Genomic DNA, 27,597 nt, shown 5'->3' on the forward strand with positions numbered 1-27,597 from the left:
GGTGTATGAATGTATGAGTGTGTGTATGTCTTTGTGTGTAGGTGTATGTATGCGCGTGTGTGCAGGACATGGATGCAACCTGGAGACGGCTTTCGCTAGAGGAGCAGCATCGTGAGGAGCCGGTCAACGGTGGTGCTTCAGAGTTGTGCTGGCGGGAAAATAAAATGATAGGACCTCAAAACAGTCAAGTGAAAGCAATAAGCAATTGTGATTTCCCAAAAAAAAAGTTAAATGAATTACAGCGACGAATAGCAGGGGCGGATCCAGAAATTTTTGTAAGGGGGATCAAGTTTCAGTAGCCAACGTTATACCTCAACATAAAAATTTAGTATCAGTTCAGCAGGAGTGCCTACCCCCCCCCCCCAGAGGTATGGTGCACCACCTGATATGCTACGGAGTATCCCCTCCCCACAAATGAGATCAAAACCCTTTTAAATGAACCCCCGCTCTCTCCTTAAGTTTTCAATGGCGCTACCGGTGTGTCATGGATCATATTCCCTCAAATTTTCATCAAAAGTCATATTTCTTTAGGTAGATAACCTAGACACGTTGCCGTAAGCTTTGAACACATTGTTCTTTTGAAAATGAACAAAAATATCAAAATAGCAACAGACCAGTACAAACCCAGTCAATCTTTAGAATTAAGACGCGCTAAGAGAAAATATCTTACAAAACCAAGCGGAAAAAAAAAATAATAATTTGAATTTTGACATCTTGAATTTAAATTATGTTTTTCGCAATCACGAGTGTGTGTATGTAGGCGTGTGTGTTTGTGTGTAGGGGTTATGTGTATGTGTGTGTAGACATGTGTGTGGGGGGGGGTATGTGTATGTGTGTGTAGGCATATGTGTTTGTGTCTGTGTGCAGGCATGAATGTGTGGGTAGTTGTGTGTATGTGTGTGTGTATGTTTTTGTGTGTGTATGTGGGGGTGTCTATATGTATGTGTTTGTGTATGTGTGTGTAGGTTTATGTGTGTGTAGGTGTATGTGTGTTTGTGTGTGTGTAGTTGTGTATGTATGCGCGTGTGTGTAGGACATGGAAGCAACCTGGAGACGGGTTTCGCTAGAGGAGCAGCATCGTGAGGAGCCCGTCGACGTTGATGGTGCGGAGGGGGGGGGGGGGCGGGAAAAATCAAAGGAACGTCAAAAACAGTCAAATGAAAGCAATAAGCAATCGTGTGATTGCTCAATAAATAATAATAAAAACAAACCTATTTTCAACAAAAAGTATTCAAAAATAGAGAATTTCGCTAACAAACACAGTGAAGAATTATGGTGATTTTTAAAGAAATTATTGCATTCAATTGAAAAAAAATTTAATTTTCACCATTAGGTAGTAAAGTAGCAGTTGGCTCTCGAGTATGCTCACAAAGTACAAATAAAATGATAATAATAATAAAATTTAAAAAAATATTTCAAATCCCCAGATTCAACTCATTTGGTTATTACATTTTACCTTTTATCTTGTTCTGTTTAGTCTTTTTATTTTAAAGACAGAAATCCGTCAAAAGACCGAAAACTTTTACCTCGGCAGAAAAAAAGTCTCAAATTCAGCTCCATGAATAAATGAAAGCATTCAATAGCAATAAAGATGTTGACGACAAATTGTTGAGAATATTAAATTACTAGTGTTACCCGCACGGCTTTGCCCATCATAGAAAAAAAATGAAAAGGTCATTTGGTTCGCATGTATCTTTACAAATAATGTATGGTGCATTTCTCGCCACTTGGTTTGCCCATGTTAAGGTTCCACGTTACGATAACTTAGCAATTTACTCGTCCATCTCATGATAATTTTGCTATGGAAAATGCTCTTAAAATTGGAAAAGAAAAAGAACAAAATTGAATTTTTGAAGCATCGCTTCTAAGTGCAACACCCCAATGCTACAAACTAACTTTGTGCCAAAGTTCATGAAAATCGGCCGAACGATTTAGGCGCTATTCGCGTCACAGACATCCAGACAGACAGATATCCAGATATTCAGAGGGACTTTCAGCTTTATTATTAGTAAAAATCATTATGCTGTGGGGATCGAAAATACATTTATTAATGTAGTAGAAACTATAACAACACAAACAATGACAATATATGAAGAACTTATGAACCAAAGGACCGAAGCAGAGTAAGCACAGAGACTATTTGTAGTTTACGTGAAATACATCGCCAGTTCAGTCATTTCCAGCCGAGGACTGCAGTTTCGTGCTTATTAGCACTCATCGGCCCGGCATAGGAAAGTGACTGAGCTGGAGGTGGAAAAACCTCTTAAGGAAGCCAAGAGTGCCAAACTGGTCGCTAATACAGAATTAGCACAGACCAGACGAGTGACAGAAGCAATGGTTCGGTTCAACTCGAAGATTGAACGCGAGGCATGGTATATTCAGTAAATTACCGGCCCAATAAGCTAATAAGCACGAAACTGCAGTCCTCGGCTGGAAATGGCTGAGCTGGTGGTGTATTTCATGTATTTCTGCTTTAGCTCTGGCTAATGGGCGGTAATTTACTGAATAATCTATTAGTGGGTTGTAACATTTAATTATGTGGTTGAAATACACTGCCAGCTCAGTTATTCCAGGCGAGGCCTGCAGTTTCGTGCTTATTAGCACTCATCGGCCCGGCATAGGAAAGTGACTGAGCTGGAGATGGAAAACCTCTTAAGGAAGCCAAAAGTGCGAAACAAACTGGTAGCTATTATAGAATTAGCGCAGACCAGACGAGTGACCGAAACAATGGTTCGGTTCAACTCGAAGATTGATGGCAAGGCAAGGTATATTCAGTAAGTTACCACCCATTAGCCAGGGCTAAAGCAAAAATACGTGAAATACACGAACCGAACCATTGCTTCGGTCACTCGTCTAGTCTGAGCTAATTCTATATTAGCTACCAGTTTGTTTGGCACTTTTGGCTTCCTTAGTCCCTTTCTCCCTTTTTCCAGCCGAGGACTGCCATTTCGTGCTTATTAGCACTCATCGGCCCGGCATAGCAAAGTGACTGAGCTGGAGATGGAAAAACCTCTTAAAGAAGCCAAGAGTGCCAATTCATGTATTTCTACCTTAGCCCTGACTAATGGGCGGTAACTTACTGAGTATACCATGCCTAGCCTTCAATCCTCGAGTTGAACCGAACCATTGCTTCGGTCACTCGTCTGGTCTGCTAATTCTAATTTGGCTACCAGTTTGTTTGGCACTCTTGGCTTCCTTAAGAGGTTTTCCATCTCCAGCTCAGTCACTTTCCTATGCCGGGCTGATGAGTGCTGATAAGCACGAAACTGCAGTCCTCGGCTGGAAATGACTGAGCTGGCGCTGTATTTCACGTATTTTTGCTTTAGCCCTGGCTAATGGGCAGTAATTTACTGAATATAAACTGTGTTCAAAGGACCGCAGTTTATTCTAAATCATGGCTAAAACAAACATTTTGTTATTTAAATGCAGTAAAAATCTTACGCATAATGCACACACAATAAAATGAAAGTTTTTTGCCTGGGAATGACAAAAATTTCTTACAATTTCTCTGAAAATTCTCGCAGTTGACTACTAAATTTCTGCCTGTACATTTTTTTTTAAACTGTGATCCTTTAAGTTTTCTTAAAGATAAAACTTGATCTTCCACTGTTTATTATACGTCCCTCCTTTGTGGATTGTTTTCCTTAATCATTTTTTCTCTCCAAAAACATTAAGAGGTTACAGTACCTCAAAAATGATGAAACAATCAAAACAATTTTTATTGCTTATTTCAAAAGTAAAACCTATCTGTACACAGAGAAAAAGTTTCATTGCTTTTGTTCAAATATTTAAAAATTTAAGAGTGGTTTTAGGCCATGCTCACTATGTGTTCTTATGCAAAAGAAAAACTTTTAACTGCTTTTTCTCGATGATGGTATTTTGGGGTAATTTACTGAATATTTGTAGTTTAGTTTGGGATTAGTAAATTAACCAATTAAGATGCATGCAATGTAAACCAGCCAATGAAAGATAAATAAATAAAGTACAGACAAAAGAAAAGCATATTTTCCAACCTTTGAAGGAAAAAAACAGGAGATTTACAAGAGGTTCCACTAGAAGCATATTGGTGATTCACCAGCATCATATCTTCACAACAGAATTATTAAATCCTGCTTTTAAATAACATAAATCCTAAATTTAAAGTGAAATGGGGATTTTTCGCAGATGTAAACTAATTGGTAGCAGCAAGAAAAACCAAATAATAAGGAGTGAATTCGCAAAAAGTTTCGTACATTCCCCAGACTCTACCAAAAAAAATAGCTAAAAAAATTTAATTACTAAGTTTAATTAATCAAAAGTTTAATTACAAAAATAAAATCAACATTTTATGAAAATAAAATAAGTAGGTATAGGATAATACATGTTAAAATAACTTCAAACAAAATAATTGAAATGCTTTCAAGATACAAAAGGATTGAAATTTGCTGCAGTCCTAGGCAAAGCATGTGCTTTGTTTAACACGCATTAATTGGAAAAATTCTTATTCCCTGACGTTGGTAGATGACTAGAAAAGGGTGCCATCTGTTGAGAAGAAGGTGAAACTTTTTGATGATTGACTGAAAAATCTGCAAAAACGGGAGAAAATTGTAAAACGTGGGAAATCAGAGTCTCCCGTGAAAAAAAAATAGAGTTGGCAAGTATGGAAAAGGATTAACTCAAGAAAATTTAGGACCTGTGAGAGAGCTTCAACTAAGTTTTGACCAATAGCAAAACAATATTGTTTGTTTTAACTAATTGCAGTGCAATTATAGATATTTCCACACTAATAGCTCAAATCACCTTGATGACTGCGAGCAGAAGTTTCTCTTCCGGAATGAACACCTGTCTCTTGTCGGGAGTGACATTCACGTCCGCAGAACCTGAGGCGGGAAAAAGAGAAGGAAAGTTCCAATTACACCATTTACAAACAGTGACTAACAATTCATATAGCACAGTAGACCCCCGTTTTAGGAGGGGGTAAATTGAAACAATGAAAATTGGGTCTTAATACTACAGTAGAGAACCAATTATCCGGGAAGTTCGGGACCATCGCTATCCCGGATATCTGAATTTCCCGGTTTTCTGAATCGCTAAAAAGCTCTGTTGGCCGATTGTTAATAAAACTTAAAGTACTATAATAAATAGCAATACATATTAAAATAAGAAGAAAACAGTTCACAAATGCTTATAAATACTATCGAAATATTAAAAACTGCTAGTGAAAGAATAATTGAAACACGAAAAAACTTCAAGTTATTCATAAGACCTGAGACCCTCACATTCAATCAGAAAAAGAAAAAAGCCACCACTTTTCGACGTTTTAAAACGAAAAAAAAATAAAATAAAAATAAGGGAAGGGCTGGAAGAAAGTTTTTGAACGGAAAATGTGGGATTTTCCTGCTACAGTGAAACCTGTGTATAACGATACCGTCTATAACGATAACCTGTCTATAACAATATTTTTTTTTTTTTGGCCCCCAGCAAAATGTCAGCATGAATAATCAAACTGTCCCTAACGATAACCTGTCTATTACGATACTTTTTTTAGGTCCCAACAGTATTGTTGCAGACTGGTTTTACTGTATATTGTATAAAAAAATTTGTTTTCATGAACGCGTTTTTTTTTTTTAATTTTTTTTATAAAGATTTTGTGTTTTTGATTAAGGTGGTTATTGATAACTATTGCTTTTTGCAATATCAATAGGAATTTGATTTATGAGTTCTTGCAGCCGTATTACAGTCATGCGTTTAACGATTTCTAGATTCCATGATTAACTATCCAAAAAATTTGCGAATCTGTTTTTCGGCGTTTCCCGCAAATTCGCTACATCACTGACGCTCTAAACGGCTTTATTTTAAAGGCTATTTAATAAAATATTGCATTAGAATTCGACAATATTCATTTTTTCATTTCTTTAGTTTTCAATTAGAATAAAACACGAAAATTTCCGACTTAAGAGTGTACTTCTTAATTCAAGAAAACATTTCGGAAATTTTGCACGAGTAAAGGTTAACCCTTTGAAGTTCGTTTTCGTAAACATTTTCCCCAGTTTTATGTAAGTAATATGGTATTTATTAAGAAACAGTTTCTATTCTGTTAGGTATTTAATAAAAAAAAAAAAAAAACAAAATCGGCAATTTTACAAAAATTGCCGAAAATGCATATTTTTAAAAAATGGCGGTAGAATTTGCCGCCATTTTTTAGCCGCTAGGCTGCTAGAAGTTGCCGGTTTTCTGGTTTCCCGGTTTTTTGGTTCCCGGATAAAAGGTTCTGCACTGTAGTGTTAAAATAGAGGTTTGGTTCCTTAGATAACAAAATACTTCATTCTAGTGATGACTAATTGTATAATAATTTTAACGTGTACTTATATCGATTTTTACGTACAACATGCATAAAAAGAACAGAAATTATTTTCGTGTTCTGTTTATAAAGAGGAGCTGGCTATGACAGTCATTTGGCAGTCATTAGGAATTTTTCTCTGCCATTCTTTGCAGAGCATTAACGCATCCATGATCACTTGCATCACATTTCCATGATAGAATCTTCCTTCACTAACAAATCAGAAAGATTATTTCTCAATGTGAACGTTCTTGGTCGTGTGTCACCGATGTCGGTATCCTCGTTGGTTTTGGACTCCTTTGTCACTCCTAAGAGCTCTTCTTCCAGTGAGTTCTGAACTGTGTGAGATTAATAACTTTACTTCTGGAAAGAGCGCCTAAACCTATCGCATAAAATGTCTCCAGCCAAGCTCGATTATTAGCATGCCAAAATGCAATTTATTGAGCAATCACGATTGCTTATTGTTCTCACTTGACTGTTTCTGATGTCCTTTGATTTAATTTTCCCCCCGCCACCCTCCCCACCACACAAATACACCTACACACATACGCACACATACACACATGCATACATACAGACACCTACAAATACACACACAAATACACACACACATACACACAACTACCCACACATACACACAACTACCCACACATTCATGCATGCACACAAACACAAACACATATGCCTACACACACATACCCCCCCCCCACACACATTCATACACACAACTACCTACACACATGCACAAACAAATACACCTACACACATACACACACGCATACATACAGACACTTACAAATACACACACTTTCATGCCTGCACCCAGACACTAACATATATGCCTACACACATACCCCCCCCCACACACACATTCATACACACAACTACCTACACACATGCACAAACAAATACACCTACACACATGCATACATACAGACACCTACAAATACACATACAAATACACACACTTTCATGCCTGCACACAGACACTAACATATATGCCTACACACATACCCCCCCCCACACACACACATTCATACACACAACTACCCACACACATGCACAAACAAATACACCTACACACATACAGACACGCATACATACAGACACTTACAAATACACACACAAATACACACACTTTCATGCCTGCACACAGACACTAACATATATGCCTACACACATACCCCCCACACACACACATTCATACACACAACTACCCACACACATGCACAAACAAATACACCTACACACATGCATACATACAGACACCTACAAATACACACACTTTCATGCCTGCACACAGACACTAACATATGTACCTACACACACATACCCCCCCACACACACATTCATACACAAAACTACCTACACACATGCACACACGCATACATACAGACACTTACAAATACACACAAATACACACACTTTCATGCCTGCACACAGACACTAACATATATGCCTACACACATACCCCCCCCCACACACAACTACACACACACATGCACAAACAAATACACCTACACACATACAGACACACACAAATACACACATTCATACACACAACTACCCACACACTTATGCCATCACACAGACACAAACACACAGGTCTACACACACATACACATAACCCCTACACACAAACACATACCCCCACACACCAACACACACTCACAATTGCGAAAATCATAATTTGAATTCAAGATGTCAAAATTTAATTTTTTTAATCTGCAATCTTTAGGAGTTTGGATTTTGAAAGAGGGGAAAATGTTATCTGTTTTCATTGCCGCACTCGCGCAAAACCGAAACTCATCTGCGTAAAACAAAATCAAAGTGTTAGATTTTAAACCGTGTATAATCGAAACCACGTAAAATAAACCTGCGTAAAACAAGGGTCCACAAAATAATAACTTAATTTTTAAAGAAAATCCAGTGTGGTGGAAAATTGATGGACCGAAGTGATTGGAAAGAGACCTCCATCAGCAAATCAAAAATTTCAACGTAAAAAAAAGTACTGAGGGAGCTTTGAACCAGACAAGCTTCAAACACAGTTGAGGCAGTGAGAAGCACTTTAAAATGATTCAAGTCTCTACTTTTTGCTGGATAATGGAAGTTCTAAATTAAAAATGCAGAACTCTCTCATAACAAATAAATACAGTAGAAGGCCGTTATAACGCCGACCTAAATAACGCAATTCTCTATAAACCGCACTACTTTTCGGAAGTAAACAATAGGTTTTGAAGTTTAAAAAATTCCTCTGTTTTGCTTTGCAAAAATAAAACTTGTTAGGCAAATTAAATTTTGAAAGTTTTTCATCTTTCCATCTTATTTCAAAGCTTTTAAATTGAAAGATGAGTACTCATAGTAAACAGAAAATACCAGATGGCTCTTGAAGATGCAGCTGTTATGCAAACTATGAAGCTAGCAGAAGTGCAGGATTTTGATCGTGAAACATATTTATTTGTGATTAACTAATTGTAATATTAGTGCTTTATACTCATTGCAGATAATACTCATTCTGAAGTGCTAATACATAGATATATTCTGAATATTAGTTTCAAAATTTGTGAAATGATCTATGTAACGCAAAAACCTGTATAACGCAAAAACTCTAGTCCCAAGGTGTGCGTTATAACGGTCTTCTACTGTATACTAATTCTTCCAATTCAAGCGATATTTTTTTTAAATCAAAATATTGCACAAACATACATGTACAACACAACACTGAAATACTTTAAATGAAAAAAAAAAAAAAATATTTTCAACTAGGAACTTTTTTTATGTAAACCTGTTAAGAAAATAAGTGAGTGAACATAAATATATTAAGCTATAATACATCATAGCTTTCATTAAACAAATATTTGCAACACATTTTAGCATACTGATCTGCCATATGGCAATTTTAATGCCAAAGGATCTGCATAGATAGTTTTGAACGGAAATAAAAATTATAAAACTCTCAGTTATCAAACATTGTAAAAATGAAATCAGACATTAGCGTAAATTTAAAGAATATATATATATATATAGGAATGAAACCTGTATGTGTAATGACTATTAAGATAACTTTAGATTTTTTTGTTGAATATGAAAATAAGTAGAAATCTCCAACTTTCAGAAAGAGAAAAAATTCCAGTCACGTTTTCTGTAAAAACTTTCAAGTACTTCACAAAACTGTGTGATATTAACGTTAATTTTTTTCAAAACACTTGATAACTTCAAAATTCAATAGCCTGATTTTTTCCTCTTTTCAAAGATATAATTTAATAATATTTCAGGCAGTAAAAGAGCCTCTTCCACACTAATAAAATCAAAATTTTTGTGATATGTTTAAACCAACTTAAAGACATGCTTCGCAGAACACTGCAACTGGCCCACATGTTCCACACATACCTTCCGTCAAAACGACATTCAGAAGTACAAACGGGTACTGGCTCCTGTTGAAGGTGTGATAAATTTCATTTATCAACTTGGAAACCTGAAACGAGAAAAATGAAGTGAAAGTCCTGAAGGCAAACCAATAAGAAAATTAAATTGCAGGAGCTGACAGGTGGAAAAAGTTACAAGCAGAAAAAATATACGCACTGATGATCAAGTGTTAGAAAGAAGTAGTCGTTTGGTGCAAAATGCGAAAACAGTTTTCAGATGCCTAACTTCTCATGCAGGGGTAGAAGTGATTGACTTGTCACATATAGGACATTTTCCACAAAAAATATAGGACAAATATAGGACACATTATATGAATAGTTTCGCTATGAAAAAAGAAATAATACTTATATATTATTTATTTATTCTTATCAATGATTTTGTTTAAAAAAAACCCTCAAACGAAATTATAACTTACACCTGAAATGACTTTCCTGTTGTTGAAAGAATAATTTTTGAAAAAAGACAAAAAAAAAAAACAACTTTGTAGACAAAAAAAAAAGAACAAAGTGAAATTTATTGATAATTAACACAGCAACTCACACTTTTTGCGGGGATAGAAGTGTCATAAACATAGCTTACATAAATAAATAAAAACCGTGTTTGTGTTGAGAACTAACAGGAAATAACCAATGTTTTGTAGCACAAACATACAGATATTTTGTTCTATAAAATTCCACAAAAAGAAAAGATTGCAAAAAGACTATTAGAACATTCCAATCAGAAAATGCATTGAACACAAAAATATACCGGCGAAAACGAAAAACCGAAAAAAACCACGCTGGAAAACGAAACAAACTGGTGTTGCCCCCAACGCAAAATTTATAAACCAACTTCAGAATTCGTTCTCGAAACTCCACCCACTACAGTGACATCATATTGCTGTGGCCAATGAGAGTAGATGCCTGTTGCAGGATTTAGTGAGTTGTGTTTTTTAATTTGAAATTCGTTTGCACACGTACTTTGGACGAAAAATCCGAAGTCAGATAGTTTATTTACTGTTGTTTTAAAGAAATAAATTGGATAAAAAACAGAAATATAGGACATTTTTCAAAAATATAGGAAATATAGGACGATTTTGATGCTTTTTTTTGAAAATATAGGAAATATAGGATATATAGGACCACTTCGACCCCTGCATTGTGATTACAACTTGCAATTAACGTAAAAGAATAAAATGAAGCTTTTTTTTTTAATTTCGAGATTTTACAGTGCATCTCTGTAATACTATTTATATTTCATGGCTTTTTTTTATATATAGCCTTTTTTATCTCTCATTTATCAAAAATGGCCCTTAGATTTTTCACATTAATACCTGACAGAGTTAATTCAGATGTCATCGTGCCACCTAGATTTGAATTTCCATTTCTAACACTGTTCATCACTGTTCATGAAGAAATTAAATCAAGAGTTTTCGTTTTAGCCTTTCAAAGTAATATAGGACCACTTCGACCCCTGCTCATGCCTAAACTTCCAACCCTACGCACTAAATTTGGCGCCTAAAATGTTTTTCTCCTAACACATTGTCAGGGGTAAAAGTGAACGACTTGTCACATATAGGACATTTTCCACAAGAAATATAGGACACATTATATGAATAGTTTCGCTATGAAAAAAGAAATAATACTTATATATTATTTATTTATTCTTATCAATGATTTTGTTTAAAAAAAAACCCTCAAACGAAATTATAACTTACACCTGAAATGACTTTCCTGTTGTTGAAAGAATAATTTTTGAAAAAAGACAAAAAAAAAAAACAACTTTGTAGACAAAAAAAAAAGAACAAAGTGAAATTTATTGATAATTAACACAGCAACTCACACTTTTTGCGGGGATAGAAGTGTCATAAACATAGCTTACATAAATAAATAAAAACCGTGTTTGTGTTGAGAACTAACAGGAAATAACCAATGTTTTGTAGCACAAACATACAGATATTTTGTTCTATAAAATTCCACAAAAAGAAAAGATTGCAAAAAGACTATTAGAACATTCCAATCAGAAAATGCATTGAACACAAAAATATACCGGCGAAAACGAAAAACCGAAAAAAACCACGCTGGAAAACGAAACAAACTGGTGTTGCCCCCAACGCAAAATTTATAAACCAACTTCAGAATTCGTTCTCGAAACTCCACCCACTACAGTGACATCATATTGCTGTGGCCAATGAGAGTAGATGCCTGTTGCAGGATTTAGTGAGTTGTGTTTTTTAATTTGAAATTCGTTTGCACACGTACTTTGGACGAAAAATCCGAAGTCAGATAGTTTATTTACTGTTGTTTTAAAGAAATAAATTGGATAAAAAACAGAAATATAGGACATTTTTCAAAAATATAGGAAATATAGGACGATTTTGATGCTTTTTTTTGAAAATATAGGAAATATAGGATATATAGGACCACTTCGACCCCTGCATTGTGATTACAACTTGCAATTAACGTAAAAGAATAAAATGAAGCTTTTTTTTTTAATTTCGAGATTTTACAGTGCATCTCTGTAATACTATTTATATTTCATGGCTTTTTTTTATATATAGCCTTTTTTATCTCTCATTTATCAAAAATGGCCCTTAGATTTTTCACATTAATACCTGACAGAGTTAATTCAGATGTCATCGTGCCACCTAGATTTGAATTTCCATTTCTAACACTGTTCATCACTGTTCATGAAGAAATTAAATCAAGAGTTTTCGTTTTAGCCTTTCAAAGTAATATAGGACCACTTCGACCCCTGCTCATGCCTAAACTTCCAACCCTACGCACTAAATTTGGCGCCTAAAATGTTTTTCTCCTAACACATTGTCAGGGGTAAAAGTGAACGACTTGTCACATATAGGACATTTTCCACAAGAAATATAGGACACATTATATGAATAGTTTCGCTATGAAAAAAGAAATAATACTTATATATTATTTATTTATTCTTATCAATGATTTTGTTTAAAAAAAAACCCTCAAACGAAATTATAACTTACACCTGAAATGACTTTCCTGTTGTTGAAAGAATAATTTTTGAAAAAAGACAAAAAAAAAAAACAACTTTGTAGACAAAAAAAAAAGAACAAAGTGAAATTTATTGATAATTAACACAGCAACTCACACTTTTTGCGGGGATAGAAGTGTCATAAACATAGCTTACATAAATAAATAAAAACCGTGTTTGTGTTGAGAACTAACAGGAAATAACCAATGTTTTGTAGCACAAACATACAGATATTTTGTTCTATAAAATTCCACAAAAAGAAAAGATTGCAAAAAGACTATTAGAACATTCCAATCAGAAAATGCATTGAACACAAAAATATACCGGCGAAAACGAAAAACCGAAAAAAACCACGCTGGAAAACGAAACAAACTGGTGTTGCCCCCAACGCAAAATTTATAAACCAACTTCAGAATTCGTTCTCGAAACTCCACCCACTACAGTGACATCATATTGCTGTGGCCAATGAGAGTAGATGCCTGTTGCAGGATTTAGTGAGTTGTGTTTTTTAATTTGAAATTCGTTTGCACACGTACTTTGGACGAAAAATCCGAAGTCAGATAGTTTATTTACTGTTGTTTTAAAGAAATAAATTGGATAAAAAACAGAAATATAGGACATTTTTCAAAAATATAGGAAATATAGGACGATTTTGATGCTTTTTTTTGAAAATATAGGAAATATAGGATATATAGGACCACTTCGACCCCTGCATTGTGATTACAACTTGCAATTAACGTAAAAGAATAAAATGAAGCTTTTTTTTTTAATTTCGAGATTTTACAGTGCATCTCTGTAATACTATTTATATTTCATGGCTTTTTTTTATATATAGCCTTTTTTATCTCTCATTTATCAAAAATGGCCCTTAGATTTTTCACATTAATACCTGACAGAGTTAATTCAGATGTCATCGTGCCACCTAGATTTGAATTTCCATTTCTAACACTGTTCATCACTGTTCATGAAGAAATTAAATCAAGAGTTTTCGTTTTAGCCTTTCAAAGTAATATAGGACCACTTCGACCCCTGCTCATGCCTAAACTTCCAACCCTACGCACTAAATTTGGCGCCTAAAATGTTTTTCTCCTAACACATTGTCAGGGGTAAAAGTGAACGACTTGTCACATATAGGACATTTTCCACAAGAAATATAGGACACATTATATGAATAGTTTCGCTATGAAAAAAGAAATAATACTTATATATTATTTATTTATTCTTATCAATGATTTTGTTTAAAAAAAAACCCTCAAACGAAATTATAACTTACACCTGAAATGACTTTCCTGTTGTTGAAAGAATAATTTTTGAAAAAAGACAAAAAAAAAAAACAACTTTGTAGACAAAAAAAAAAGAACAAAGTGAAATTTATTGATAATTAACACAGCAACTCACACTTTTTGCGGGGATAGAAGTGTCATAAACATAGCTTACATAAATAAATAAAAACCGTGTTTGTGTTGAGAACTAACAGGAAATAACCAATGTTTTGTAGCACAAACATACAGATATTTTGTTCTATAAAATTCCACAAAAAGAAAAGATTGCAAAAAGACTATTAGAACATTCCAATCAGAAAATGCATTGAACACAAAAATATACCGGCGAAAACGAAAAACCGAAAAAAACCACGCTGGAAAACGAAACAAACTGGTGTTGCCCCCAACGCAAAATTTATAAACCAACTTCAGAATTCGTTCTCGAAACTCCACCCACTACAGTGACATCATATTGCTGTGGCCAATGAGAGTAGATGCCTGTTGCAGGATTTAGTGAGTTAAGTTTTTTAATTTGAAATTCGTTTGCACACGTACTTTGGACGAAAAATCCGAAGTCAGATAGTTTATTTACTGTTGTTTTAAAGAAATAAATTGGATAAAAAACAGAAATATAGGACATTTTTCAAAAATATAGGAAATATAGGACGATTTTGATGCTTTTTTTTGAAAATATAGGAAATATAGGATATATAGGACCACTTCGACCCCTGCATTGTGATTACAACTTGCAATTAACGTAAAAGAATAAAATGAAGCTTTTTTTTTTAATTTCGAGATTTTACAGTGCATCTCTGTAATACTATTTATATTTCATGGCTTTTTTTTTATATATAGCCTTTTTTATCTCTCATTTATCAAAAATGGCCCTTAGATTTTTCACATTAATACCTGACAGAGTTAATTCAGATGTCATCGTGCCACCTAGATTTGAATTTCCATTTCTAACACTGTTCATCACTGTTCATGAAGAAATTAAATCAAGAGTTTTCGTTTTAGCCTTTCAAAGTAAACGCGTTTGGTGCAAGCTCAAACTTTCTTTAAATGACAACACAGTTCTTGAGAAAACACAGGAGAGTTATTTACAGCTACGTACAGGAAATGTAGTTACAACTGCTAAATCAGTCACCAGCAACTAAGCAAATAACAAATCAACACCGTAAACTCAACAGTCACGCACGTATTTACTTCAAAATACACAAAAACCCAGCGAGAGGCTAATACACACAGAGCCAAATACATCAGGGTTCGTACTCAGTTTCAGAAATAAAATGAAGGAGTTTTGGAGGAGTTTTGAAGGAGTAAAATGAGATTTTGAAGGAGCACTAATGGGCTGTCACTAAATGATGTCACACACTTTTCCCCCTTTGTCACTATATGTCACACTTCACCTATTCCTTCTCTTGTCACATGTCATTTTTTACTAACATATTGTTACAATAACTGTGTGATGCAGTGGCGTAGCCATGGGGGGTGGATAGGGGGGTCAGAACCCCCCCCCCCCCCCATGAGCCCCAAAAAATCATTTTTCAGTCGAACCTGAAGGGTTCTGTTTATGAGCTAATAGCTTTTATGACGGTAAATATATATATACATATATATATGTGTGGGTGTATATATATATGTGTGTATATATATATATGTGTGTGTATATATATATATATGTATATATATATATATATATATAAATATATATATATATATATATATATATATGTGTGTGTGTGTATATATGTATATATGTGTATATATATATATATGTATATATATATATATGTGTGTGTATATATATATATATATGTATATATGTGTGTATATATATATATATATATATATATATATATATATATATATATATATAAATATATATATATGTATATATATAAATATATATATATGTATATATATATATGTATATATGTATATACATATGTATATATGTATATATATTAGGGTGTCCCAAAATATAATGGCGAAAAAAAAATTTGTGAAATCGAATACGCATACCCTCCAAATTTTTTCCATTTCACCTCAGAAACATGAGAAAAAAGTTCCATTGCAATTAAATAAGGGGAACCCGTGCCGACTTGAGGTCAAAGTTGGACCTAAAATCCTGTAAGGCGACTACAGGGGAAAAATTGCTAACTGCATAATTCATTACTACACGCGACATCAATTTATTTAAAGCAGATATTTACAACAATATTAGACTAAAAGAAACATTACTGTACATATTTTTAATTCAATGTTTGCTTTTTGCAGTCAGAATAGAACGTTCTCTGCTCTTGAACACAACGTAACAGATTGTTTTTGTTCCTCATCAGCTGTTAGCAAACCATGACAGTTCTGCATCATTTTTACCGCTCTTTCAGCTGCATCGTTTACTGCACTAAGCTTTGAGACAGTCTTTTTCACATAAAGGAATGAAATATTATTGACCATACCATAAAAGCTGGATGAATTTTTGTAGAGCAGCTTTTGAGATAATTGGGTCCACATTTTCGTACACTTTTATCAAAAAGCACAAATTTTTTTTGGGTGCTTTGACTGTCAGAATGCATTGAAGCCATGGTTTCACGTATATTGTCACTACAAAAAAGCAGACATCAAACAATGCTTCATTTTCCTTCGTATCTAATTTTAGTTGTGAACTAAATATAATAGTTTTAGGGAGTAAATCGCTCGAGCCATCCATCGAGCTTTGCGCTTGACTCCCGGTGGTCTTATTTTAAATTCATTTTCTGTATCTCCACCTAAAAATATGATAGGCAGTTCTGTCAACTCTTGATAGTCATCCCTGAGCGTAATATTAGTAAGTTCAGCACGGTAAAAGTCAAGTAAATTTTCCAAGTTAGGGTACAGTTCGGAAAAACTCCGCAGCTCCTCCATAGCACTGTATTTAAGTGAGATAGATCAGTTCATATATGTGATGGCGGCAAGCAAAGGAAAGCATTTCTCTATCAAATTTTTGCTCAAGAATAGCGCAAGAACCACTTAAAGGACCTGTTCTGGAAGCTGTAATATCACAACTTAACTTTGTCTTCGAGATTCCAATCTAAAACTGCCTTTCAAACAGCCTTTGTTTGTTCTTTTCCTGTGGAATTATCCAGTTTAGACTCAGCAATGAGTTGTTCCGTCACATCCATATAAAATAACTATAGATAAGCGATCTTCTTTTGATTTTTGAGCACTCAAAGCAGGCAACAGTCCCATCTTCTTTTATTTTGATTAACCGAAGTGCATCAGCATGTGCAATATTGAATAAATTGTTTAAATTACTTGAAAATTCTTGTTGGCGCTGCCTGAATACTTCTTGCAGTTTCTCTGCATTTTTTTGTAAGTCTCTCTAGATTTGATACAGGTTTTTAAGTTTATTCACACAATTTAGCAACGATTTGGTGGGAACGCGTGCCTTTTTGCAAAAGATGATGCATTCCCGAATAGCAATATTTGCACTTTCACTGATGGTTAAATTTACTTCTCGAATGTTATAAAACAAAACCGACAGAACTTGTCCGTTAGAGGGAAGTTTCAAGCCCGTAGTTTGTTGTTTTACGACTTCTATTAAAAATATCCCTTTTTTCAAACTTTGCAATTCCACTGCCATGTTTCGTTCCCTATGGAAGGACTATACTGCGCTCGCTGACCGGAATGTATTCGTACTGACATGTTTGACGGTTTGCAAATTACTACGGATAAGCCCCCCTCCCCCCAACATATGTTTTTCTGTTTTCATTTGTTTTCTGTGCACTATTTACAGCTGTTTTGAGCTTTGCAAAGTATCGCGTCGCCAGCATTCGCTTGCTTATATGAATACACGTGCTATTTACACGTTTAGGCCTTTAGGCGCAAGTCGGCACGGGTTACCGTGCTTCAAATTGCATGAAACTTTTTCTCCAACGGTTTTGATATAAAAGGAAAAAAATAAGAGGGTATGCGTTTTAAAAAAACGACTTTCATTTTTTTGGGACACCCTAATATATATATATGTATATATGTATATATATATATATATATATATATATATATATATATGTGTGTGTGTGTGTGTGTGTGTGTGTGTGTGTGTGTATTAATTTGAGGGTATGGCTTTACTTTAAACTTCAGAAAAAATTAACCCCCCCCCCCCCAAGAATTTTTTCTCGCTACGCCACTGGTGTGATGTCACATATTGTCCTCCTCTCTCTTCCTCTTGTCACAATTTCCTGAACCCGTCTCCTCCTCAAAGCATGACATCACTTGTGGATGACCCTTTTTACAATATCATAGCTATGATTCACTAAACAATTGCCCTTTTAACACAATCACCGAATGCAGTACATCAACTTATGTGTTTTTAAATAATTAAATAACAATTGAAAACCTGACCTTTGCTGCTGAGAGTGTGGTGGTGGTGGGAAAAACAGTAATCACAAAACTTGAAAAAATAGCCAAGCACCATTTGAGCATGTTTTACTTCACTTATGAAATGTCTTAATCCATCTAATGATATTTTCATTTTCAACTTTTATGACTTCTATAATCAATTTGTAAATCACATCTTCATCAAAAAGATGGATAAAAAAAATTACAACATTAAAATTGCAGTTATACCTTCGCCCTTGTGACGAAGTTAAGTTGTCGATCGAGGTATTTTAAGTTACTGTCATAGAGGAAGGTTGTATTTTATGTAAAAAAGAAGGAGTATTGAAGGAGTCAAAACCAAAATGAAGGAGTTTGAAGGGCCCTTCGAAAAAATTTCCTAAATGAAGGAGTTTTGGAGGAGTTTTGAAGGAGTAAAATGAGGATTTGAAGGAGTACATACTAATGGGCTGTCCTTAAATGTTGTCGCATTTTGTTTTCAACATCTTTGACCCCCTACCCCCTTTGTCACAAGTGTCACACTTTATCTTACTCCTCCTCTTGTCACATGTCATTTTTATAAACATATTGTTATAATAACTGTGTGATGTCACTTCTCGTCACCCTCTCTCTTCCCCTTTCGTGAACCAGTCAAGGAATGACATCACTTGTACATGACCCATTTTACAATATTATAACTGCCATTTGCTAAACAATTATGTTTTTAACACAATCACTTCATATAGTACATCTGCTTATGTATCTTTAAGCAATAATTAGAGAAACCGACTTTTGCAGCTGCGAGTGTGGTGGAAGGACATGCAATAATCATGAAAAAGAGTCAAGCCCCCATTTAAGCATGTTTTACTTCAATTATGAAATGTCTTAGTCATCTAATAATATTTTCACCCCTTCATCACCCTCATACCTTCGCCCTTGTGACAAAGTTAAGTTGTCGATCAAAGTATGTATTTCGAGTTACTGTCATAGAGGAAGACGATGTAGTCTTCAACTAAAAAAGAAGGAGTTCGAAGGAGTTAAAACCAAAATGAAGGAGTTTGAAGGGCCCTTCGAAAAAATTTCCTAAATGAAGGAGTATTGGAGGAGTTTTGAAGGAGAGTACAAACCCAGTACATGCTCTCAGCGCGACGGCTCAGACCAGTCTGACTTTTTATCACTCCGAAATTTCGACGAAATTCGATTCAACTGTCGACACTCGAACCATACACCAGATTGAAACAATATATGAAGAAATAAATAAATAATCTAAGCATTGTAGTAAAAACAACAAAAGATGCTTAGGAGTTTTCCTAGCTATGGGTAGCATTCAACACATTCTAGTAAAATATTTAAAACACATATGGGAAAACTGGAGCCATGCTTAGGCATTCAAAATAAAGAAAATTTCAATCAAAAAGGCATCCTGGGAAAAATATTCAAAAGTTTAGTTGAGAGCGCACAAAATAGGCCAATAAACATACTGATATATAGCAATAATAGTGATATTTCACAAAACATAAGAATGGAAGTTTAAAAAAAAAAAAATAACTCATACTCAAATAATAAATTACAAAGCAGACATTATATTAATACATAACTGTCTACAATCAAATGGACCAAAAAAAAAAAAAATGCGGTTTAATATAATAATAATAGAAAATATAGCAGTTTCCTACAAGGGTTTAAAATCCTATGTGTGCATAGTGTGATTTTTCAAATTCTTCGAGGTTTTGTAGTGTATTTTTGCATATCATGGCATAATATTTGCATTTATTTTTAAATAGCAATGAAAAATATAAATACTTTACATAATATAATTTTTACTTCGACAACCGGTCAATCTTCTGAAAGGGCAACAAGTTCCAATCTGATCTTCTGTATGGTCGCTTAAAACTTTGAACTGAAATATCTCTCCGAGTTTTGGTCGTGCAAACGTCGAGTTTTTTGTGTCAGTAATATCTTTCGATGGAGATTATTTCCCTAAATATAAATTAGGGGATCTAAGGCCAGTATAAAATTTTAAATTTTGTATCTTTTGAATCATTTTTATTTTCGCTTCAAATTTTCAACATCTCAACTCTGCATCTGATTTTGAACATTTTTGCAAATGGAAGCATGCATCTAGGACTAACGGTTGCGAAAATAAAGGTCTTGCAGGTTAAAGCGGAACACCCTGTATACTGCCGTGCTAAGCACAGATGTGGTATCTGCACATTTTATCAAAATTGAGTTATTGTCACCAGGTGATCGTTAGTAATTTAATTTACCTAAATGTCAAGTTTTTTGGCGATTTGCGAACGCGAAATATTAAAAAAAGCTTTAGGAAAAAAGCCGTAACTGCACAGTTTGCGGAGTTTGCTAAGGCAATTTGAACGTAAGTGACAAATACCAAGCCTTTTAAGTGGTATCTGCGCAGTTACCACTTTTTTCCTTAGTAATTTGTAGATACGACCTGTATACCTTAGTAAAGCAGCAAATTTAATAATGTAGCAGTTTAGTGTAACACAGAATATTAAAATTAGTTTACCGTTGAATAGTTGATACAGGTTGATAATAAAAACTAATACAACTTTGCATAATTGTTAAAGTAAATATTCAGCTTTTTCTATTTAAATGGTTATTTAAAATGCAAATTCTAAAAATGAAATGCATGTAAAATATTCATAGCATCTAATTCTTTCATGCAAAAAAAACGCATTTCATTCTACGGCCAGTAATATTTTTATTTAAGTATCGTCTGCCGTCAAAATTATCTTCATGCTCAGTAAAAATGAATCTAGAAAATAAAACATTATAAAAAACACATTCTTTGAGTATAAAAAACAGAAAATTGTTATGGATTACAGTTTTAACTGTCCGGAGTTTTGAAAATGGTATCTTTCAGAAGGTAGAATCTGTTAGACTTGTATTAACAAAATAAAGCGAAACAGCCAAGTCCAAAGAAAGCAGATGTTTTCAGTATTATTTAATGATACATTCAGCACGTTTTCCTAAGCTACTTTTGTCGTATCTGTGCAGATACCCCTAAGAATGCCTAGTCATTGTCACTTACGGTGAAAATAGCTATGAAAAGGTTTTTAAAAGAAAATTTGTCGTAACTACATTTATTAATTTTAAATAAAGATTTTTACAAAAATACTCTCTTATGGTTTTTAGATAAGTTATTTACGAAACAACTACCGCAAGTTGAGCATTTAATTAAGTCACAAATCAAAGAAGCGAGTTGTAAAACTTTAATCATCAATTTCTCATTTTGAGCTCTACTGCAGATACCACATCTGTGCTTAGCACGGCAGTATAGAAGTCGAGTTCATGTTCTTCATAACTTTCTCTCAATGAAGCAAGAATGGAACACATTTGGAGTCTTTGTAGGCTGTTTTGGGCAAACAAATGATATTCCTATTACCGTAAAATCACGAAAGTAACCCCCCCCCCCCTTCCTATTTTCAAAATAAAACATGTTGATTTCAGAAAGGGGGGGGGATTATAATCGAGATTTTTCTGAAAAAGTAGCCAAAATATTTATTTTTAGTAGTATTAATTTTAGAGTACAGAAAATAAATAATAAGTAAATAAGAATTAATATTAATGAAGAGATAGAAATTAATAAAAACCTGTCATCATTCTCTAGTATTAATAAATTGCATGAGGATGCCATTTTTTTTTTTTTCAAAAGAAAGGATTTTGCACCTTAAATTGGCAAAACCCCTATAATTTATCGCTCGAAAATTCATTATGTACTAAATGTAATAAGGTTACCGTAAAGGAAGCAAAATCTTAATGTTCTTGTTTCAGAATAGAAGCAAAAATCGCAATCACGCCCGCAAATTCGTTACGAAGATTCGAAAACCGAGCTTTACAAAGTTTGAGAACGCAAACACAGACAAATCTCTTACTCAATTTAGTAAAATTTACATTTCTGATGATCCTAAACTCGTTCAATTACATTATTTCTCCTTTTAAAAAGGTTATTTTTAAGTTTTGCGCTACTTTTTAAGCAACACGTTTTCAAAATGGCGCCGTGTTGAAGATCGTTCAGTTTCACAAGTCAGAAAAAAAATGCTCCTTCCAAAATGAATAAAGAGCAGTACAATCGTATAAATTTCTTTTGTAATACATATGAACAAAAAAAAAAAAGGCGCCCTTGCATCAGAAGGAGTCTAGACATTTTGGAAGGAATAAACCGTGGAGACCACTTTTTTTCTTTCTTTTTTGTTTAAATCATTGTGTTTTCTTTCTTTCTTTTTTTTTTTTTAGAAAAGCAAAACTGCACATGGAGGGGGAAACTAAACCTTTGCAAATGCTTTCCAAGTAAAGCAGAAAATGTTATCCTTCTTTTCTTTTGGAGGGAGTGGCAAATGAAGATGATCGGAAAATTTTTAGGTGAAGGGGGGGGGGGATATTCAGGATTTTAACGTGATTTCACTTTTCACAAAAAAAGGGGGGCCGTAATCAATAGGGGGGTTACTTTCGGGATTTTACGGTAAATTAGAATACCTAGCAGTGAAATCCAGACCAAATGAAATCTGAAAGAATGACTTTACCTGTGCATGATCAACTAAGCAGGATGAGGAGGATCAAATGTGATCAGCAGGGTTTTTGCTACGATCGCATTTTTCGCAAAATGCGAAAACACTATCTAAATCGCGAAAGTAAAGCTAAGCACTTTCGCTTTTTTGCTCAACTAAAAAATAAGTTAATTTAAAAGTAGGAAACTTATAATCCAAGACAGGAAGCACGCATGGCGATAGTCAACTTAATCTTTAAATCTCGGCAAAGGTGCTTAAATTACAATCAAGTTCAATACTTTGTCTTCTCCAGAATTATGTCCCTTCAAAAACTGCATTATTGGGAGGAGGAGAGTGCAATTTTCTAAAAAACGAAACATATGTTTTCTTAATGATAAGCATAATCCAAGACTTTTATTTCATGTTTAAAAAAATGCTGCTCTACTTATTGCTTTAAAGATATCATAGAAGAAATTTTCAATTATTTTCAACTGGAGATGAAACACAGAGGCATTTAGAGAGATATGAGAATGTAAACATTTTTTAGCATTTTGCTAAAACTTTTCCCTTAATTTTAGCTTTTATGCTAAAGAACTTTTGAACCCAGCTTAAACCCTGGTGATCAGCAAAAGGATTACTCATCAATGGAAGACAGAAACTGAAAAAGCAGCAGTAATGGAACAATTTCATGCCATATTAAAGAGTTAGAACTCACTTTGGGCAGGTCACAGGGGCGCCCATCGATGAAAAAGAACTGTCTGTCCGCAGCACTTCTGCCCTCGCCGTGGGTGCTGTTGGAAATGAAGCCCTCTATCCTGAAAGGTACAACAGAAAAATCAGTACCACAGTTTGCAGCAATAAATTAGAGTACATGAAAAACTTAAATTTGTTGTACAGCACAGATTGGGAGGGATATTATCATCAGGACTCGAAAATATCAAAAATATTCGATATTTTGATATATATCGGATATTTTGATGGATATCCGATATTTTCAATCAGCACAAATTAAAGTCTTTAAATATTGTTATTGTAACCTCAAATCACTCTTTAATTTCTTCAGGGTGGCGACAAGAACTGTGGAAAAAAGTTCCCTGACTTTTCCCTGATTTAGTTCATCAAATTTCCCTGATTTACGTTACCAATGATAATGGTTTTCTTTCTTTGCTCTACTTGAAATCCATTGTATGTTCGTATAAAATGCAGTACTTTAAACGTTTTAAGTTGTGTAAAGTTGTTGAACTAAAGATATATTTTAAAAAGATGCTACTTTTTTAATAAAATGGTTTTAAAAAAAACCAAAAAAACAAGACAATTTTTTTGGAAGGAAAGAAAAACCAACAAAACAGTATATTAAATTTTTATACATGCAAAGATTATAGAAAATTTAAAAAAAATACTTTACTTTTAGAAACCACTTAGCATAAGAAATTTAAGAAACTATTAAAATTACTCTTAAAAACATATGTGTATTTATGATAGAACTAAAAGTAATTGAAATTATTTTGAACTAAGTTTTCAAATAGTATAATAATTGTTGCAAGAATAACAAGTAATAGTGAAAGAATAGAAGTAATGCAGTTATTCTTTAATAAGAATATGACATATTTATGCAAAACAGATGAAACCATTTGACATTTATTCATAGGGAGCTTTTCTCTAATCAAGAACATAGGTTTTAATGAATAAATACAGCATTTTAATTTAACAATAAAAAAAATAAAGATATTTACTTAAGTACACAAGTTAACTCTATTTCATATGATTTCAGTATGTAACGAAAAAAATTTTATATTGCTTTTATAACAAAATGACTTGAAACGAAAAAAAAAAACAGAACAAAAAAGCAATTAATTAATTTCAAAACACTTAAAAGAAGAATACAACTTGGTTACAAAATATAAGAATCATTTAAATTTGAAAAAAAGAAAATTCGTATAATCAGCAACAACAACAAATAGTATAACGGCAAAAAACAAAGTTTTTTTTGATTGAAAGTTCAATTTTAGCAATAAATTAAAAGCGCAAAGTAATAACTTTTAAGCTTTTATCAGTATTAGTTCAAAACCAAAGACTTCTTCTTGAAATCGTGATTACAGTGAGCTAATTACCTCGAGACAATGGAATAAAGGCAAAGGAACTAAGGCATTAATGAAGGATTCCTCTTTGCCTGTATGGTTTTACCTAGCATTAAAAGCATGAAAAGAAATTTCAAGCTAGGTAAAATAAAAAACCTAACACACAGAAGCAATCTTAGGAAGTTCATCCTGTGGTTAATAAGTAAGATTCAATGCTTTGACGTTGAGGAAAAAAGATGCACAAATATGCGGCAGTGTATAATCGCAACTCATTAATTTTACCTTCTTTTTTTTTTTGAACAGATAATTGGCGGAAAATGCGTAGGGAATTTTAATTTTGTAAAGCAAAAAAAAAAAAATTCATAAAATCAATTTTCCCTGATTTTTTGTTATTTTTTCAAAATTCCCTGATATTTCCCTGACTTTTCCCTGATTAATAAAGTTCCCTGACTTTTCCCTGATCTTCCTGATTTCCCTGATCTGTCGTCACCCTGTTCTTACAATATGCAGACTTAAAATTAAGGTTTCTTTCATTATTTATATTTAATATTTCATTTTACATTTTCATCAAATTTAATAGAATTAACTTAGCATTAGCTGTTTTTCTACTGTTAGCTACTTTTACAGTTATATGTGATTCAGAAACAAAAAATAAGCATTCATTGGTACACATTCATAAGACATTTTCTTTTTTTCTGACCAAAGTTTAATGCATTTAATTAGGCACTTTTAACCCCCTTGCGATTGACCAGTCTCAGAATTACATGCAAAATGGACAAGATATCTCGTCAAGAGCTGCAAGGTGGTTAGTATGAATTAAAATTATTTTATTACTATAAATTTTATGAGCATAAAATACAGGTAAAAAAGTCATATTATATTACTTTGTTTTATTGATGATGTATTAATACATCATAAAAATATAGTGCATAACTTTTTATTTATTTTTAACAACAAATGAACAATACTACTGTGATTAATCTAATAGTACCTGAACGACCGAGCCTCGCTCGGCTTTAAAAGAATTATTTTTTGTCAATTCATGTTTTTTTAAGGTTCAATACTTTTCCAAATATATTAGAAAAGCTTCACATTAACGAAATATTAAGCACTCGACCTTCTTATAACACTAATGTACCAAACAAAGAAGATTCTGAATGTAATTAAATCAACATTTTGCTTTAAACTATCTGTTACGTTTGTTTCCACTAAACAATTTTCTTGTCAGTAATTCAAAAATTTTGACTTTAGTTTTGCTACGGTGAAATCGGTTTTTAACCGAATACTTCCTTTCATACTATGATGCGTTTCACGATTTTATCCCCACCGAGACTTTCTTTTTGAATAAGTACTTTTAGTTTTTACGCCAGAAAATGCTACACACAGCATGATATCCGTCAAAACTGATGATCCACAAACCATTCCAACAAATGATAACAAGTGTCTTAACAAAACATAAACAATCTCAAGACATACACTTCTTCGAAGTAAAATTTAGATGCCTGATTTAAAAAACATGTTAAACTATTTGAAGTGTAAAAAGAAAATAAATAAATAAAATAAAATAGGATGGTCAAGCAATAGTTTCACTTAAAAAAGAAAAAAAGCCTTACATTGACTTACATAATGCTTTTGAATTTGTTTTCAGCCGAGTGTGTTTGAAATGAGCCAAAGTGGCCAATATCAGCCAAGCCTGGCAAATTTTCATTGTTGTGGTTGCAAATCGTCTGCCTGATGCGTCAATTCACAGTTTACTTCAAGGCTTAACTCAATTCGACTTTATATTAAAAAACTGTTTTTTGTAAAAAATCGCGTTTTTACAGAAAAAACACTGATGTAGATGAACTTAGAATGCAAAACTACAATTAAATCCGAAATTTCATCCAAATCGTTAGAGCCGTTTCTGAGATAAGAAATATATACATACCCACAAGAATTGCTCGTTTAAAGATATTAAGATTTATATTGAAAATACCATAGTTAAAAAAAATAAATTTTGAAAATATCAAAATATCATAATATTTTCAAAATAAATATCGGATACATATTGTGATAAATATTGACTGATATATGTCAGCGAACCCTGATTATGATAGCTGCTAACATTAAAATATGAAAGTCAGGGAGAGTTGACAAGAACATATTAAGTGAGCGAATCGGGATTTTAAAACATAAAGTTGGGAATTTTTAAATGGATCCCGTATAGCAGCGGTTCCCAACTGGTGGTTCTGTGCCGTGAAAAAAATATTGTAATGGCGGAGTTTTAACATGCCTGTTTCTGATGAAGTTTCATGCTCAAGAAGTGTCAAGGAAGTTTTTTTCCTTTTTTACTTCCTTTTACAAAAAAAGGAAGTATTGTATTTGTGAAAAGATTTTCACTCAAAAATCGGCCTTAATTTCCATTTTGCTCACCCCCGAATGAAGGTTGAGTTTATTTTTCAGCCCCACCACACGTGGATATATGCCAGGGGTAATTGTGAGTTCATCAAAAAATAGCTGAAAGTTTTAAAGCGAGAACGGGGGGGGGGGGGGGGGGGGGGGGGGTAATCTTTGGCCCCTATTACTTAAGTGCACCTTTGCCATAGTATTAAATGTATTAAATAGTTCTGAGTCAAAATATTGTGCGTACATTTGGTTAAATTTTTAATGGGTTACAAAGT

At 33.5% G+C, this 27,597-nt stretch overlaps 1 protein-coding gene across 1 annotated transcript in view; it reads right to left on the reverse strand.

The window, feature by feature from the left end:
- Window positions 1-27,597, reverse strand: part of LOC129232836 (mismatch repair endonuclease PMS2-like) — a 168,490-nt gene that overhangs the window by 68,215 nt on the left and 72,678 nt on the right. Inside the window, exons 9-11 of the mRNA XM_054866936.1 lie at window positions 23,575-23,674; window positions 9,710-9,794; window positions 4,780-4,859 (exon numbers count right to left, since the gene is read on the reverse strand). Of these exons, the coding sequence (XP_054722911.1) occupies window positions 4,780-4,859; window positions 9,710-9,794; window positions 23,575-23,674 (265 nt within the window). The remainder of the gene's footprint in view (window positions 1-4,779; window positions 4,860-9,709; window positions 9,795-23,574; window positions 23,675-27,597) is intronic.

This window comes from Uloborus diversus, unplaced genomic scaffold (genome assembly GCF_026930045.1).
Source record: "Uloborus diversus isolate 005 unplaced genomic scaffold, Udiv.v.3.1 scaffold_14, whole genome shotgun sequence".
Taxonomy (NCBI): Eukaryota; Metazoa; Arthropoda; class Arachnida; order Araneae; family Uloboridae; genus Uloborus; species Uloborus diversus.